Source organism: Cynara cardunculus (genome assembly GCF_001531365.2).
Source record: "Cynara cardunculus var. scolymus isolate 2C chromosome LG 3, CcrdV1, whole genome shotgun sequence".
NCBI classification, from domain to species: domain Eukaryota; kingdom Viridiplantae; phylum Streptophyta; class Magnoliopsida; order Asterales; family Asteraceae; genus Cynara; species Cynara cardunculus.
In genome coordinates, this window is record NC_037530.1 from 23,404,225 (window position 1) to 23,407,750 (window position 3,526).

Genomic DNA, 3,526 nt, shown 5'->3' on the forward strand with positions numbered 1-3,526 from the left:
ATTAGAACTCAAAAAGATAGGTAAAAATCATGATTTTATGTGAGTTTGTTTCTTCAAAATGATATATTTTGGTGCTGACAGATTATGTGCATGTGCACAAATCGTCTATATCTTGTAAATGACATGTTCAAATGTTATGAGATTTCTTCTAAAAGTTTATTTATTTAGTTAGGGTTGTAATCCAATTGGTCTCACTAAAAAACATTGAGTTTTGACTCCCCAAATACTCAAAACATTATATATGTGCATCTGAGCGTTTTTCAGTAGGTAAACCCTAGTTCAAATAGCCATAACTCTCTAGATAATCATTCAAAATTGTTGATTTTTCTTCTGGMTGTTAGTTTAATGAGTTACCTTTCAAATKCCACCGATTTCATTCAATATTGTGGTGATTTGAGGTTTTAACTACTCAAAACAAAGTGAACATGCAATATGTCCGAATCTGGCAGATTTGTATATGTATGTTCCAATGACTATATCTTTTTCAAAACTCAATGAAAAAGGATGATTCTTCTTTTTAGAGTTAACTATATGGGTTATCTATTGCATTCAAGTGGAATCACATGAAATTATGGAGCTTTGATCTCCAAACACCTAAAAACACTATAGGTGTGCAAACTTTAAAACCACCAGTAGGTAACTCCTACTTTGTATGCTAATATCTCTCTACTTATTTGTTTTTAGTGTATGATTCTTCTTCTAAAATATTCTTTTATGAGTTAGGGTTCATATGACTCCAGTTTCACCCAAAAATATGAAGTTTTGAGGCATTAAACAATTTATTAAAGTTACGTGTGCAATCTATCAACTAATGACAGATGTGTGCATGTAACTTTATGGTACCATATCTTCCTCTTAACTCATCCAAAATGAGTTATTTTTAGTTTTTAAGTTTCATATAAGTGTTAAGTTTATATTCCAACTTGAATTTCTACAGAACACTTAGTAGAACTCTTTTAATGAGTGTTTTACTAACATGGTGTAATCTACCATATCAGTAGTGATAAGTCGTTTTGCATAAATTAGTTGAATCATTATTGCATGTCTGAAATACATGAAATTTGGTCACGATGACTATAACTCAGTGCTATAGTCCATGTAAAAAGATAGAAAATTCTCTCATTTTAGAAGTCTCTTTAATTTGATCATTTTTAGGTATCATTAGTTTCTGCCCAAAAACGAGATTTTGGGATTAGTTGATTTTGTAAAATTTTGATCTTTTTATTGGACTATAACATTGTTTTCGGTATAAATTAATACATTAACGAGCATATGGACATTTTGGACTATGGATAATCATATGAAACATAAGTAGACAATTATGGACTTAAGACTTATTAAACCCCATAAGTAATGTTAAATCCGTAAGTGATGGTTTGGATATTCCTCTTTGATAGGGAATCATTGAACTAGTGTGGTGATCGGATCGTATCTCTATTTTGCGGAGCATTGCAAAAGAGTGAGTATTCACGGCCCATTTTTACTATTTTCGTGTTTTTGGGGGGAAAAGCATGTATAAATATAGTGATGTTTTGCATGCAATATTCATTGCGTTTAAACTGTGGATTCAAATTGATTCTTATGAATTATATTTTGAAGTGAAATTGTGAATGCGAGCACTAACTCCTTGTACTCAAGTAATAGTTGTGTTTGGGTTATTTCAAAAGTCCCGRTGTGACACTACTATTAACTTGTTGAGCCGATAGTTTAAGAGGATAGCGCTATTTGGACTGACAATCCCACCTTCTGCTGGTGAGTAGGGGGTGCATATAACTAAAACAAGGGTTCTACACATGTGGGGTTTAGTCCCACCGCTGAGGTAGTTCGCTATAAAAGGGCGTAGGTGTCAGGTTTAGTAGTGGCCCAACACTTAAAAATTTCTTGGAGTACATTGTGTCTCGCATGAAAGTGTTGCGAGTAAGTAAGAGATTTACTCGACTTATTTATTGCTTAAAGATTTGTTGTGAAATGAAAACCTGTGAACTCACCAACTCTTGTAGTTGACACTTGTTTTGAYGTGCTTTTTCAGGGGTAAGAAAGGCTCATGGTAACTCTTAAAAGAAGCCATATCACAATCATCACCTTCAATTTTTTTTTTTTTTGTGTTTAAATTATAAACTTGTCTTTGGGATTGTAAACTTTGGTTATGATGTATTTAAATTTTAAAATGTATGGTTGTGTTACTTATACTCTATCGCTATGAACTCTACCTGCCATACCTCGCGTTTCCGCTTTAGCGTGGTGTGACATATTTGGTATCAGAGCTTTAGGTTATAGAGAACACCGGTTTTTTAAGAAAACCATACACTATAACCCAAAAAAAAAATTAAATTTACGAATTAATTTTCTTAGAAAGAGTCTCCAAATTTTGAAACGGACATACTGCTAAAATAACCAGAACGAGTGACTTCTTAGCATACTCTAACTAGACAGAGTCTGATCACCTCTGTCTAATTAAGTATGTATAAGAAGAGACGCGGATTGGTTATGTTAGGTGTTTGTCTAAAAGTTAAGGACTTCTTACTCAATAAGAAAAGCACGGTTCACATATGTGAGTTTGCATAAATTTTTGCATCTTTTTGTCATTTATTATGATTCGTTTAATAATTTAAAATTTTATTAAATATCGCAGCATTATGTCGTCAGAAAATGAATATTCGAACTCCGGAGACTACGATCCCTCAGAGCACGGTTACAATAGTGGCAACGATGTCACTGAATCTTCAGCACGATCACCCACCCCACAGCCGCCTCGCTCTGTACCCGTGCATCCTATAGCGCCACACGGAGCTAGAGTTCAGACCACCGCCCGAATGAGCATTCCTCCACCTGTGATGGTGTCTTTCTTCGCCCCATCTGGAGCCGTGAGGGAGCCATCACGGTCACGCACTCGTAGTGTAACACCCCCACCCACTACCAGGACCACATCGGAGTGCTCTCTGGGTATGACTACCCTGGAGAATTTATGGGTTTTGGGCATGGCGCAAGATCTTGAGATGTGTCAACTTAGGCTGGAGCATTATCAACACTTTGCCGATGGAGTGATTACAGCCCTAGGCACTCAAGATAATATGATGGATCGTTCATTAGAGTTGATTTTCATCGCTAGGAGAGCGATTAGGAGGTTGCACACTTATCTGGCGATGTTAGCAAGAATTCTGATGATAGTGATAGGTTTGCTTATTTGGAGTCTTATGCGTTAGAAGATTTTATTTATTAAGTTGTTGATAGTGGAAATTTAAGACTTTCTTTTGAGGCTTGTAGCCGTGGTTTGTGAACAATTTTTCTTTTATATTGCAYATCTTTATTTTATTTATGGATCTTATGAGATTTTGTCTATGAATGGTTAATTTTTGTTTATTATCGATTTAATGCATTTACAATTATAAGTTATTATATTATTACCTTGGTTACATGATTAAATGATTGTAACATGCCGTGCAACATAGTGGTAAATAATGAGAGTAACTGAACTTCGACTTAAAAATTTGTGCATTAGAAATATGCCTCCAAGAAGGAGTACTCG

General features: G+C 34.8%; 1 protein-coding gene across 1 annotated transcript in view; it reads left to right on the plus strand.

Moving 5' to 3' along the window:
- The first annotated feature begins 2,636 nt into the window (after positions 1–2,636).
- LOC112509045 overlaps positions 2,637–3,526 on the plus strand; it is a 3,411-nt gene continuing 2,521 nt past the window's right edge. Inside the window, exon 1 of the mRNA XM_025113921.1 lies at positions 2,637–3,174. Coding sequence (XP_024969689.1) covers positions 2,637–3,174 — 538 coding nt within the window. The remainder of the gene's footprint in view (positions 3,175–3,526) is intronic.